This window comes from Xylocopa sonorina, chromosome 5 (assembly GCF_050948175.1).
Source record: "Xylocopa sonorina isolate GNS202 chromosome 5, iyXylSono1_principal, whole genome shotgun sequence".
In the NCBI taxonomy this organism is placed as follows: domain Eukaryota; kingdom Metazoa; phylum Arthropoda; class Insecta; order Hymenoptera; family Apidae; genus Xylocopa; species Xylocopa sonorina.
The window spans coordinates 8,416,846-8,429,325 of record NC_135197.1 but is presented as its reverse complement, the minus strand read 5'-3'; the positions used below and the strand labels follow the sequence as shown (position 1 = coordinate 8,429,325).

The following is a 12,480-nucleotide window of genomic DNA, read 5'->3' as shown; positions in this document are numbered from 1 at the left end:
GTTGTCGTTTGTGACGGTGCCACTGAATCACAAATTACGAGAGAAATGCAATGAATATTATATTCACTTTCGTCGCGGTCGTTTCCTCCGAGCGACCTATCCCGTTCGCCTATTCTCAGTGAATTTTTATATTCGTTACGCTTACTTGTATAACGTTGCGTTACGTTCTGCGCGCGACTATTTCTTACGAGAAAGATACAATTAAAAAGAAGAGGAACCACCGTATCAGGAGACTAATCGCGATAATACACTATACTGCCGGAAAATAAAAAGAAAGGATCATTATAATCGAGCTACACCATGTTTTAGACCAATCGATGATCCTCGATTCGCGTTATTCGCTTGATATGCGAGCGTTGTATGGAAACGAGACGAAACAATGGTACAATAAAAAAGTGTTTTTTATGGAAATTCCATTAAAAATTTCATTCAGTTCAGTTCCTTCAATTTCTCGGACATTCAACTCGATTCTAAACGACGCGCTTTTTAATTGATATAGCATTTTGTAATTAACACGGCTTAGAGATCCGATATTTTGATATTACGCGTGAGACTTTTTTTCGTTACGTAGATTTAGTGAATGTTATGAAGCCTAAAGTGTACCGTTGAAATCTTCGACGTGGCAAGCGTGTAAAATAACTTAAAAATATTACAGAGGGGAAAAAGGAGTTTGACCAAGTTTTAAACGCCGACGCGTCCGCTTGTTGCTTCTCGCTCAATTTGAAAAGGCTTTTCTCATCGTGAGGCACGCTCGTCTTTATTTCCCTCGTATTATTCCTTTGTGCGTGACAAAACGGAAGGAACTTGTCGGATCGAACTTAATATTGTCTGCGAACGACCTGCGTGCATTCCTGCCTGTAAGATATTCGATCGCGAACGATAAACTTTGTTAGCGGCAATTATCTCTTGTTTTCCATTTTAATGGACGGCGGAAGAACTGGTTTACAAACAGTCTGCGAGATACCACGAATGATTCCCGAATATTAACGGGCATTTTCTGCGCGCAGACGTTCGCAGAAGGTGTCTGTAAAATGCGTATACATCTTAAGGCGACTGCAATAAAAATGGCGGATCGTATAGTCGCGTCTGATATCGACTCTCTAGCTTGTTCGTTTGTTCAACTTCTTTGATGCTTTTGGGCTGTGATTTTACAACGTTGATAACCCAAAACCGCACTAATTATTCCCAAGTAAAAACTTGAATCGACAATCCAAACAAACCAGAGAGAACTTTTATGGACTTTAAACGTTTTCTTATTAGCCCTTTCTTCGACGTTAAACGAGAGAGAATCTTCGGCATCCTTTAACTTAAGCGCCAAGTGGATAGATGTGTTTACCGCGATAAAATGTGAATCGTGCGGTTCTTTCAAGGTAAAAATTAAATATAAAAATATGTATAGTCACGAAAGGATTTTGGGGACGAAATAGAGAAACGAAGGGGGATTACGAACAGAATGGAAGGAACGAGCGTTGAAAAGAAAATACGAGGAGAGACAAATAGAACGTAGCAGACGACGTGAAGCTCGGACGTTGAAAGAGGAGAGAAAAAAGGAAATTAACTGTCGTTCTTAGTGTTTTTTATATATATATATTATATATGTTACGTTTCAATGTACACTACGAATCGTATTAATGATACGTATATAATAATATAACAATAATATATATATTATATATATAATATATTATATATATGAATGATATATCGTTAAATAGGCTGTGGTAGAAACCTTTATATACTTTATACACCGGACGAGTCGGATCCTCTTGTTTCGTTTGTCTTTCGGGAGAAATGAACAATTAACCGATAATAATGTGGAAGGATCATAAAGGTAAACAATAACGATACGAAACGATGATAGGGAAGAAGGGCGGAGAGGCAAGAAGTACGTGCATACATAAGAGAAAACGAGGAAGAGAGAGAAAGAGAGATATGGCATCATTTTACAAAGACGCTTCAGTCGTTTGAGTGCATAGCCACTTGTCCTATATTCTGTCACACAACGATTACCTTGCACAAAATGTACCTAATTATACTTAAATAGTAGGATCCGTCTTAATGATTGTCAATAATACTGTACCTACCGTACCGTACGTGGATACGGGCAAATTATGATATTAGGCTGTAAGGCGTAACTACGATTAGATAGAGGACTCAGTCGCTAAAACAAAAAGAAAAAAAAATGTGTAACTGTGATGCACCTGTTTCGAAGAAGAACGCTTCGAATTCTATGAACGAATGCGAACGCAAAACGCTAGTTCTCCTATTTAATTAAGAGAACCTCATCGGGGATACCAACTGCTTCCGATCTCCCTTTCCCTCTCTATCGTATCCGTCGTTTTTCTTAACGGATTCATTTCAAGCGATGCAGATTATTTTCGAGGGAAACTTTTTCAACGGTGACTATTCAGAGCCATTGCAATATTTAGTATTATAATCCCTTAATGCGATTTTGATATTTAGGAGCTTTTCGTTGCGACGCTGTATCGATAAGAATGGTTAGATAGTAATATATTCTGATTTTCGAAAGTATTTGCATTGATGGTATGCGATGTCGTGTTTAAGAAGCTTTTTACGAAGGACGCTTTCCGTGATATTGAAAAGAGAAACTTTTCGTGCGCTTTCGTAATCTCGTTTCGAGGAATATCGGGCATTAATCGTATCGTTGCGTTGGAAGATTCGATTTAATCGTACGAATCCTGTATCAGTATTTATTGTTACGACACTGTCCCTTTTTTTTTCGTTAGTTTTAAAGACTCAATTGTTTTTTATTTTTGTTTTCTCTTATTTCTCGCTGTCTCGTGTTGTCTTCACTTTTGGGAAGTATGCGGTAGCGAGTTTCATCCGGTGTTACAGAACAAACCACGAACTTTCGATCGGTTTTAAATCGCGGACATGCGGTTCTTCGAAGCAGCGTGCACGAATAATTGTTTATATGAATGTCATAGCCTTAGTTTCGCTAGTTGAGAAGACGAAAGAATGTTTTAGACCCTTGCTCAATGAATAAAATATTAATTTCGATGTCACGAATTATATACCGATATTAATTTTAAGTTAGTTTCCCAAAGCAAGACAACGTCGACCATTCACGCGAAATCGAAATCGAATGGACAACGTACACGGATAAACATTGTACACGTGTATAATTATATTGCCCGAGGCGAGCAAAATGGACACCCGTGTCCTCTTTATCGATATTTAGACGAATCGTAGGCTGTCCGATCGACGTCTATCGTTGCAGTTTCTATCGGTAACATTTGAGAATGTTCTTTCCGATTTTTTACTTTGCGTGTTTTAGTTCGCGTCTAGCATCTTCGTGCAAACTACGTGGGGAAGTTTGTCACGCGTGCGTGTCTAAAGTTGCATTCGCAAAACTCACCGATCTCCGTACGATCTCTGCGCACTTTTTCAACCCAATGGCAGAAACGGATCCGTCGGAGGATTTCGAAACGGGATATTCACCGCGCAAAGTTGGACACACACAGGACCATGTTTTCATAAAAGAAAAAAAAAAAGTAGAGATAAGACCTGAGCTTAATGTATTCTCTCGTGAAACCGTGTATAAATCTCCTGTTTGTACCTTACTAGTTTACTATGACGCTATTATAGATTACGTATAGAGGAATTGAAAGTGGAAGAGAAGAGCGGTCGAATAAATAAGATTAGAACAAGAGAGAGAGCGCGCGAAAGAGAAAAAGAGCGAACGAACGAGCGAGCGAAAGGGCGAGAGAGACAAAAAAAAGAGATAAAGAGATAGAGAAATGTTTAATGTCCATTCGAAGATCACGTTAAATCCTTTATTTTTCGCTATGAAGCGACGGAAGATTAGTGTTAGTATGATTAGTAAAAAAAAAAAAAACAAAAAGAGGAGAACAATGCGTATAATTATCGTGCTTTCGCTTCGAAAACGTTTCATAATTCTATTTAGATTGTTTTACGGCGTGTCGAATAATTACCGCCGTTCAGTGAAAGACTATATCAGCAAGGCTGGTGATTAGACTTCGATTAGTTTCCTTTTTTATGTTAAGCATGATAACGGTTTAGCAAATGTGTTTTACTGAAAGTGTCCTTCCTATGTAAATTTACTTGTTTGTCCTCATAAATTATAAATAAATGATATCTTTCGTGTTCACGTATCCACGGTCCTCTTATTCTTCGAAACAATAGATTGCACTAAAAAAAAGGTACGTAATGAATATTATATTACACTATTGCATTATAAGTTCGTAAATACATACTTGATATTATTCTATCCTGTGAATTTCTCATTTATTTTGTAAGGCAGAGATGAAAACTAGTTGTAAGCAGTGATGTGTAAAAAAATTGTAGATACATACCCAGACAACACGGCAAATCACATAACACGAAAGAGCTTTTAAACCTCTATTGTATATCATCATGTTATATATCATTTTTATGACTTAAAAAGAAATAGATATATGGCTTTCAGTACCTATAATTGTTGGCTAACAACAACCAAAATGTCTCAATACTCAACATGTTAAACGTCTACTGAGATCTGGCAGTTTTGTAATTTATTCTATATTTCCCGCTTTAGAGGTAAGAGAGAGAAAGATATATAAGTAAGCTATAAGAAAGAGTGAGACAGATGTTACAAACCCTACTCTGAACCCCTGGCGCCATCTCTGTGGAAAGTGCTCAAACTGGTCGCACAGCGTTATCGACAGCGAAGTGAACTACTGAAGACTACTAGCGCCATCTCAGCGGGAAGTGTTGACACTAATTACCGACTGACGCTTCAGCGTTTCTCCGAGGGATGGCGCTAGTAGTCTTAAGGAGTTCACTTCGCTGTCGATAACGCTGTGCGACCAGTTTGAGCACTTTTCACAGAGATGGCGCCACGGGTTCTAAAGTAGGGTCCATAGCATCTATCTCACTCTTTCTTATAGCTTTCATATATATCTTTCTCTCTCTTACCTCTAAAGCGGGAAATTTAAAATAAATTATAATAAAACTACTGAAATATAGAGTAAATTACAATAAAACATAAATATATATATATAAAGTTGTGTTGTCAGGGTATGTAAGGTACAGTAACAGAAAATGAGAAACAGTTCAGATTTGAACCTTCTTTATCTTTATCTCAGTAATACACTTTGTACATTTTCAACATTCTCAACGTAGTTACAATAGGAAACGTAATTTTTTTCTTTTAATAACAGAATAAATTATACTTCTTAGATTTTTAATTATTGCATGAAAATCGTGTAATTTGATTACGGTATCACCATATAATTATTGCCGTTTAACAATTCCATTGTCGAGAAACTATAGAATGTTCAAAAACAAGACAATTTAACAGTGATTATAGAGAAATAGTTGATGTATAAAAGAAAATGTTCGCAAAGCTTGTATGTGTATGAGTTTTAATAAACATCATATAAGGCAAATGTGAAAAAACTTAGTATGCTGCAACACGGTAATATATATATACAAACATTTATATAAATATCATATACAAAATGTTTTTTATATGGCAGCGATGTAATCAAAATTAGATAATTCTAGACTGTGATAATTACTATACAAGGAGGATAAGTTTGCACGTGTATATAGTATATACACCTACTGTATATCTGTTGTTATTAATACTTTACATAAAGCTAAACATTATTAGGTAATATACAATATTTCATATATATTTGGTTTAGTAATTTGCATCTATACTTGTATGTGACCCTTATAAGTGTAGCATAATTAGCATGTAATGGTATTAATCTTGATTATGCATAATAAAACTTTGAATCCGTAACACTGAAATGCAACCTGTACCAAATATGCATTCAAAATTTTCAAAACATAAATGAGACAATTTATTTTCTCTGAAGATTAATATTAATAAATTTTAATATGTAATAAATAAGTAAAGACGGGCAATGCTGTAAAAGAATCAGTATTACGATTCTAGTTCCTTATTCAACTTCTTTTGCTATGAGTGATAATATTACTGTGTATATAATATATATTTGTTTCGTACAAGCCCTATTTTCAACAGAACAGATTATGATATACCTGAATAATACAAAATTTTGCTGCAATTTTATCGAATAATAGATAAATCTTCCAAGAAAATAGTTACTTATACATAACAAATAATGAATACATTTAGCAATGATTTATATTTATTAATAAAATCAGCATTTCCTATCTTTGGCATTTGCATTAAAAAATCTAAGCAAATTGATAATAGAATTTGGTTCTTTTTCTCACTTTAATTCATGATTAGGCTGCCTGTTTCCTTTAATTTTTCAAAAACGATGTATCCAAGAAAATAAATATATATTATATATATATATATTTGTTGGGATCATAAAACGAAATACGTTTGCGATTGTAACTTACAAATTATAAAAAAAGTGATATATTCTCATCGACAATCTATGTTTTAAGTTGATCTAATAATGAACACACTAATCTTTCAAACTCACATTACATCAGAAAAAATTAGTATCTAGTAATAAATACTGCCTTGCTTTAAACATAAAAATAAATCTCTTATTATATCAACTCTCTTAATCATTGATAGTTGCAGAGAGCATTCATTACTTTTTTATAATACAATGTTGTTCTCAAAACAAAGTGTAACTAACATACAGTTTTTTGTTCATCACATTATACATACAACATTATAATAAATTGTATCAAATTGTATATCGACGTAACTAACCTCTATACACATAACTTCAATCCTATGTATATGTTCTGTTTACATATGAATAGATATCAATTTGAAAAAATTTTAATTACTTGTTTTTGGCATTTTTAAATTATTTTATGATTTTTAACATCAACATTGTAAAAAAAAGTTAATTTTCTTTTTTTTTAATTGAGTACTAAAAAATTGAAACAAAAAAGAGGTTGTATATATCACAATTAGCAATTGAGATACAATATCTATCTCTGACTTCCACATCTAATGTTAAAATATTAGTAGCATTATTACTAACATTTTATTAATAAGACTTTGCTTTATGTATGTTTCTAATTGTTTGCAATATCATATTGAAGTTGATTCAGCATTTAATCCTGTTAACATGTGATAATGTTGCTTTAAATGTTTCAAATTAGCTGTTAAACAGGCATTTTCTATATATAAATCTTTTACTAATACATCTGTTCGTGCCAGTAGTTCTGCCTATGAAAAAATAATAAGTTGATTGTAATCCTTATATTGTACTTGAAAAAATATCAAAAGAGAGACTGAGAATTATGTTTAAGAATATTCTAAATATTTTAAACACAATTATTAACTTTTATCTAAAAAAAAAAATTCTATTAATCCTGTACATACCTGCTCTGCATTTGTTTGAAATTCTAATTGAAGTCTTTCTTGAGTATTGCGAAGAAGACGCTGTAATTCCAATATCTCCACCTGATGTTGAGACATAATATCTGAAATGACACAGTAACCAATTAATATACGGCATAATAATATGACCATCTTTTTCGTGTATAGTCTTTTAATATATTTGCATTCGTAACGCGAATGTAATGCAAATGATTTGAATAAAAATGTGAACAACTTACGTTGCAATACATGTTCGGTATAATATTGTTGTTGTTTAAAATATTCTTGCAACTGATGTTTCCTTCGTTCTTGTGCTTGAAGTTTCATATTTAATTTATGCAATATGTTGACATTTATGCAACATACTTGGTCGTCATTTTGCATGCAATGACAACTTGGTTGTTTCAGATTCTGTAACTTCAATGCGTTTTGTATAAAGCCATATTCAACATCCTGAATACTTTCCTTTTTTCCAAACTTTCCATTAACGTCCCCTACCATCCACTGAGATTCTGGCTTCTCAACTTTACATGTATTATTAACACCTTTGACAGAATACTGTGTATGCATTTGATAAACGTCAGAATTGCCACTATCTGTGTCGTCTTTCGCTAACCGTGGAACAAAATCGTTCGATAACGTCGTAGATTCTAGAATGCCATTAAATTTAAACTCTTCGGGTAGTTTGCAAACATTATTGCTACACTCAGCTAACTTTGAAACCGATTCATTGGACAGCTGATCATTGAACGAATCACTAGGAACGTAACTTGATTGCATTAATAAAGGCGGAAAAATAAAATCATCTGTAGCTTGTACCGATATATCAGTCATTATTGGTCGTTCTAATAATTTTATTCTATCTTGTAGATCCTTAATATCTTTATCTTTTTGAGAAATTTCTTCTTCCATTTGCGCCTTCCATTTCTCAAATTCTTCTTCGAGATCTATATACTGTGTAGGTAATAATTATAATTGTAAAATTAAAAAAAAAATATAGCAGTTAATAAACAAAAATATTTATACCTATGATAAAAAAAGAAAAAGTATTTCTTACTTGTTGCTCTAGATTTAACTTCTCTTCAATAGGAGATAAACGTCCACTATTTTTTATTTTATCTACTGGACTAATTAATTCCTCGTACTCGGCCATTTTAGCAATTAGTTCAGAGAACTTTTCATCGCTAATTTTCTGCTCTTGTTCAAAAAGTTGTCTTTCCTCTTCTAATTTAGCAGTCCAATAATCTTCACACATCTCGTATTCTGTTTTCAGCATATCAAGACTTCTTTCTAATTCTGCACATTGTTCAATCAACTGTTTCTTTTCAGCAGCATGCGTTGCTTCGATTTCTTTTAATTTTGAATTTAGGAGAACAACGTCCTCGGTTAATTCGTTTTTCATTAAGCTTGAATTAGCTTTCATATTAATTTCATTCGAAATCTTTGCACAATTAACAACTGAAGTGCTTTTCTCCTTATTCGATTTCGAATGATCTATGTTTGCGTGTTCTTCTTTACGTGGAGGATAATCTCTAAGGCTTGATACTTTGTTCTGTGACGAACTTTTTGTATCTTGGTGATTAAAAATATCAATATCGTAGTTATTATCGTTACTATTAGATGATACTGTTCTTTTAATGGAAACAGAATTTTTATGTTTGGGAACAAAATCTCTTAAAGATTCACTCATCCGTTCTTCACATTCCGCTTCCATTTCAGATGCAATGCTTTTAACGAAATCTGTTTCTTTAAAAGCTTGTGTACCTTGACTGGACTGTAACCTCATGATCATTCCCGATATTTCATTTTTAAACGAACAGTTTTCCAAAGTGCACTTGTTACTATTTGCTAAAATAGTTTTCAATTGTTTTATAACTGTATTTTTAAACTGCTTTAAATCTGCCTTTTTACCACTTTGTACATTGTCTTCTTCGGTAGAATCACAAGAGAGCTATATAAATAAAATGAAACGTACTATATACTAAAAATTTCTATTATTTTTTTAAGGTGTATATATATACATTTTAAGGTACATACATAAATATTATTTATACAGTTACTTACAGATGTGGAATGTTTTAAAACGATATCTAAGTCATCATCTTCAACTACAAATGCATCTTTACCTGAAAATATTTTTAATAGTAATTTCACTAAAAAATAAACTTAAATAATATACATAATTGTTCTTATTACTTTCAGTCTCATTTAACTGTGTATTCCTCGTTGTATGAGTGCCAGGGAGATCGTTCTGTCTACAATAACTGAATAAAAAATATATTTTTATTTATACCACAAAGTTACTTTTTTTAAGTAACACTTTTTATATAATTTACCCTGTATCTTTAATATAGCAATCATGCAATTTAAAATTTTCCAATTTTGCTGTAAGTTCATCATTTTGGTCTCGGAAAAGGACTGCTTCTGCTTGTAACTGCTTAATGCGCTCCACTAAAAATATGACTTCTTGTTGATGTTTCACCTCTATGTTCTGCGACTAAGTAGAATTATTAGTTATATACTAATACAAAATGTTAGGGCAGATCCCATTAAACTGATCTAATGCCATGTATAAGTACAGAATTTATTTATAAAATAAAATGTCTAAATACCTCGTCATGCTCTGCCGCTAACATTTTCATTTGTGTTAATAATTCATTATTTGATTGTTTAAGTTTCTCTATCTGATTACGAAGATTCTCATTTTCCGTTTCTAAAACCTGATTCTCTTGTAATGTATTTACGAACTTATTTCTAATTTCATGATTCTCTTTTTGCAATGTCTGTATTTGATCATCCTTCGATTTCAGAGCACTGGCACTAATCTCACGTTCAGAGCTGAGTTGATTGGAAAGATCTTGTATACTTTCAGCATAACGTTGTTCGACTTGTTTTCGTAAATTTTGAACTATTTCCTCCTGTCGAGCATGTTGTTCATCAATCTCTTGAGCAAGAGTATTTGCTCGTTCGTTAGCTTCTATCATATCAGTACGTAATTTCTCTTTTTCACTATTTATATTTTCTATCACAAGGCTAAAGATACAAACATGTTTTTATTATAATTAATTAAACCACTATGATTAAAACTTTGTAACGCTCTTACTTACTTTAAATTATGCAATTCTTCTTGATACAGTATAAGAACTTCACGTAACATTATATGAGATTGAAGTGCAGAATGATCTAACGAATCATTAAAATTTTTTAATTCATCGGATAAAGTAGTCGTTACATCAGCTAGAGAAATTTCAGTTGTTTTAAGACCTCCTTCAGTTAATAAAGATATACTCGTGATATTAGAATGTTTCCATGTATCGAGAAAAGTGCTATTCCTTGTGAAGCTGATATACAAAGAATGAAGTATATTATCAAATTAAAATTATTTGAAATAATAAAACAAATAAATTGTGCTGAATTGTAACGATAAGGCTACTGTAATGTAATGTAAACGATAAAACAATTATAATGAAATACCTAGTTTTGCGAGGTGTATGTATATCAGTGCTACGTTTTCTAAAATCTAATGTAGTTAATTCTTTTATAGACTCCTCATTCTTATCTAGCGATAACTGATCTTCCATTGCTTTAGTTTGAAATATAACAAGAAATTCATCGAGACTAATTAATCCATCACAATTCTGGTCAAGTTTCTCGAAGATGCATTGTGTGATCTATTTGAAAAATATTTTTACATGAAAATTATTATATTTAAATGAAACTGCAAATATAATCATTGTAACTGTAACTTTAATGAAAAATTGTAAATACTTGTTTCGGAAGAGCTGGGATTCCAAGATAATTAGATATAAAAACCATTGTTGTAGAGTCTACATTTTCTTTTAAGTAAGAATTTATCTTTTCCCATAAGGATTTCAGTCTACTTTCATCTACCGTTACACCTAAAAGATAATAATGCATATAGAATTGAATTAATATGTGAAATGTAAAGAAATAATGCAAATAAATATCACAATCACCTGTTTTTAGATTTAAAAAATCTACATTAGAACTAGAATTATTAGATGTTAAAGAATTGCATCTTTTATTATCTATCATATTTGGATTGATATCATTTTGTAACTCTGTTATATTATCTTTATCTGTATGCGCAATTGAGTCTTGTGTTTTGTCTAGTAAAGTTAACAAAGCTGCTCTAAACTCTTGGAATGATATAGAATGTTTTTCCCGTTTGTGTTGCTGGATACATGATTTCAATTCATCGCTCTGCTCTGTCAAATGTAACTTATGACACAAGCTGAGCCAATTGTCTTCTTGTAGTTCAGTTTCACCTTTTGTTAAGCAGCTTTGAAACACAGCATAAAGCTGTTGTTCATAAGGATCATTGTTGTGTTCATCCATGGCATCCTTTCATTGTTCTATTTTTATATATTGTAGAGTATAATAGATCTAAAAACATTAAATATATAATAATTAAAAATGTTGACTTTTTTCAAAGTCCAACGATAAAGTTATTATATACAAAATATTATTTCAACCTGAATTTAATTTAAATGAATTTTCAAATTAATATGACATATATATATATATATATGATGATTATAATGATTATAAAATATTTAATCAAATATTATGGATAACCTAAAAGACATATTCGTAGATTAATCGTTTTTAAGAGGTACAGTGAATCAGTAATGAAATAATAGAATCTCAATCATTTGCATAACAAATCTATCATATTTTTGGATAAGAATCTGAATATCAAGCTTCCGTTATTTTTAGAACGCGCAACAAATATGTTCCAAAATGAATTATATTAACAACAGAATGATAAAAGCGTCTACAGAACTTCGACAAAATAATGCTATATTTTTACAAATTTTAAGAATCAACAAATAATTAGAAGACAATAAAAGTCCTTACTTCGATATGCAGGGCCTACGATATTAAAATTATAAACTGATTATAACCTACCATTAAATTATAAAGTTCGTTTCACAAATACAGGCAAACATAACTCTAATTTATCTATATCTATATATATGTACATATATATATATATATATCCAATTGCGTGTGTAGATATATGTGTTAACAATGACTATGTCGATGTACAAATGAACTCATAATACTCAAATATGGTCCACATTTATATCGTTCTACTTTTGGCTGTTAAATTTAATTTGACAGTTTTTCAAGAAGTATGTAACCTT

The 12,480-nt window shown here is 31.8% G+C and overlaps 2 protein-coding genes across 3 annotated transcripts in view; one reads left to right on the top strand and one right to left on the bottom strand.

Moving 5' to 3' along the window:
• LOC143423780 (uncharacterized) overlaps positions 1–10,240 on the top strand; it is a 27,819-nt gene extending 17,579 nt beyond the window's left edge. Inside the window, exon 6 of one of the 2 annotated variants that reach the window (XM_076895338.1) lies at positions 10,120–10,240. In XM_076895338.1, the coding sequence (XP_076751453.1) occupies positions 10,120–10,133 (14 nt within the window). In that variant the 3' untranslated portion in view covers positions 10,134–10,240. Of the gene's footprint in view, positions 1–1,260; positions 1,918–10,119 lie in introns of those variants that run through there. The other variant, XM_076895337.1, reaches the window with a different exon arrangement.
• On the bottom strand, positions 6,712–12,480 carry Bsg25d (blastoderm-specific gene 25D). The gene is made up of 13 exons (XM_076895335.1): positions 12,242–12,480; positions 11,287–11,716; positions 11,078–11,208; positions 10,784–10,980; positions 10,417–10,650; positions 9,922–10,342; positions 9,646–9,806; positions 9,506–9,573; positions 9,374–9,435; positions 8,367–9,260; positions 7,549–8,263; positions 7,313–7,413; positions 6,712–7,156 (listed from the first exon to the last, which is right to left on the bottom strand). The coding sequence occupies exons 2-13, from the start codon at positions 11,666–11,668 to the stop codon at positions 7,019–7,021; spliced, it is 3,504 nt and encodes a 1,167-aa protein (XP_076751450.1). The 5' UTR covers positions 11,669–11,716; positions 12,242–12,480; the 3' UTR covers positions 6,712–7,018.